The 1,672-nt window shown below is 31.2% G+C and overlaps 1 protein-coding gene across 2 annotated transcripts in view; it reads right to left on the reverse strand.

The window, feature by feature from the left end:
* Positions 1 to 376: 376 nt before the first annotated feature.
* The window catches only part of LOC116843473 (sn1-specific diacylglycerol lipase beta-like), a 15,256-nt gene continuing 13,960 nt past the window's right edge, over positions 377 to 1,672 (reverse strand). For both annotated transcript variants that reach the window (XM_032813918.1, XM_032813919.1), the window contains 3 exons: positions 1,193 to 1,339; positions 850 to 968; positions 377 to 686 (listed from right to left, as the gene is read on the reverse strand). In XM_032813918.1, coding sequence (XP_032669809.1) covers positions 509 to 686; positions 850 to 968; positions 1,193 to 1,339 — 444 coding nt within the window. In that variant the 3' untranslated portion in view covers positions 377 to 508. The remainder of the gene's footprint in view (positions 687 to 849; positions 969 to 1,192; positions 1,340 to 1,672) is intronic.

The following is a 1,672-nucleotide window of genomic DNA, read 5'->3' on the forward strand; positions in this document are numbered from 1 at the left end:
CCCGACTGCCGACTCTCAATGGACCAATCACAGTGAGGCGCCAAGTCGGCGCCTCACTGTGATTGGTCCATTGAGAGTCGGCAGTCGTAGTCGGCAGTCGGGTCGGCCTGTGCAGTCGGTAGTCTGATACGGGCTTAACGCGACTCATAAAAAATGAAAATTTTTTAATTTGAAAGCATTTAGGAACATTATTTGTTATTTTAAAAAATTAAATGAATGCTCCGATATGTAATCCGTCAAAAGTAATATCAAGGAAGAAATCTTTGTCTCTCATGTATATACAGTCCAATAATGATGATAAATTTTTAATATTTTTGCGGAAAAGAGGGAAAATCATTTAATTATCTCTTTCTCTGATAATTTTTATATTCAAGCGTTATATAAAAGCATATATTTTAATATCATAGTTCATTAAGAATACATTTGAATAAATAAGTTATAAGGAGGAAGGTTTGGATTTTTGTGAACATTTTTTATTAAAATTCTAAAATAGTTTCTTTGGATTACATTAAGGATCGAAGAAATAGGGTATATCTTTCTGCTGCTCTTTCAACGTAGCCAGAGCACGCTCTATGTTTTCTGGCAGATGATCTAGCAGCATACGCGGCATTACTGACATTTTCGTGAACTCTTCCGCCCGAGCCCACCGCATCTCGTATTTTCTTTCCTTTGCGAGTTCTTTTTTGCTATAAGGAAGTAATATAAAAATTAATATAAAATTAATATAAAAATTATATTATATTATGAATTGCACTATCAATCAATCATTTTATAGTAATAATCCTTAATCAATTAATAATCTATTGATATCAATCAATTTCAACGAGAAAATATACGAGAACAACTCACCTCTTTCCCTCCGTTTTCTCGAGCTTGCATCTCGTTATATGAAGTATACGTCCAGCAGTAAACAGCTTCTCTTTCGAATATCTTCTTTTTGTTATGTCACGTTCTAATATCTTATTATTCTGCGAAAAAGTGTATATATAAAAAAATAATATATATTACATATTATATATATTATATAAAATTATATATATATATATATATATATATATATATATATATATAATTTGTTGAAATAACACGCGCGCAGGAAAATTCAGTAAAATAATCAAATATGTAACGAGTATTTGTTTAGTGTTTTTTATTTATTTTTATTTTTTTTTTCAACACGACGGCTCAATCTTACCTCGTCCCTTATAATGTCGGACCCGACGAGTAAAGGCGAGTGGCCCGGAATTGTGCTGACTATATTATAGTTAGCCCACGTTTTTGTAAGGTCTCTCTCAGGAACTCCAAACAAAGCGTATCCGAATCCATGCAGAATTACTCTGTACTAAAGATATAAAAGAATTTATGCAAATAGCTCGATTTTATCCCTCATAAAGAAACTTACAATAGTATTCTCCACCGATTTTTCTAAAACGCTGTGAAGATATAATAAACAGCTATTTTTATAAGTACTTAACCATAAGTTTAGAGGATGAAATATATATATATATATATATATATATATATATATATATATTTAATAAAGTTAAAATGCGCGTTTTAAAATATTCTTCCAATTCCAATTCCGATTCTTCAGTTTCCATTTTTCTTCTATCTTCTTATAGATCTCTTCTCCCAACTCTCTCTCTCTCTCTCTCTCTCTCTCTCTCTCTCTCTC

This window comes from Odontomachus brunneus, unplaced genomic scaffold (assembly GCF_010583005.1).
Source record: "Odontomachus brunneus isolate Ranch 3 - 2012 unplaced genomic scaffold, Obru_v1 Obru_scaffold_033, whole genome shotgun sequence".
In the NCBI taxonomy this organism is placed as follows: domain Eukaryota; kingdom Metazoa; phylum Arthropoda; class Insecta; order Hymenoptera; family Formicidae; genus Odontomachus; species Odontomachus brunneus.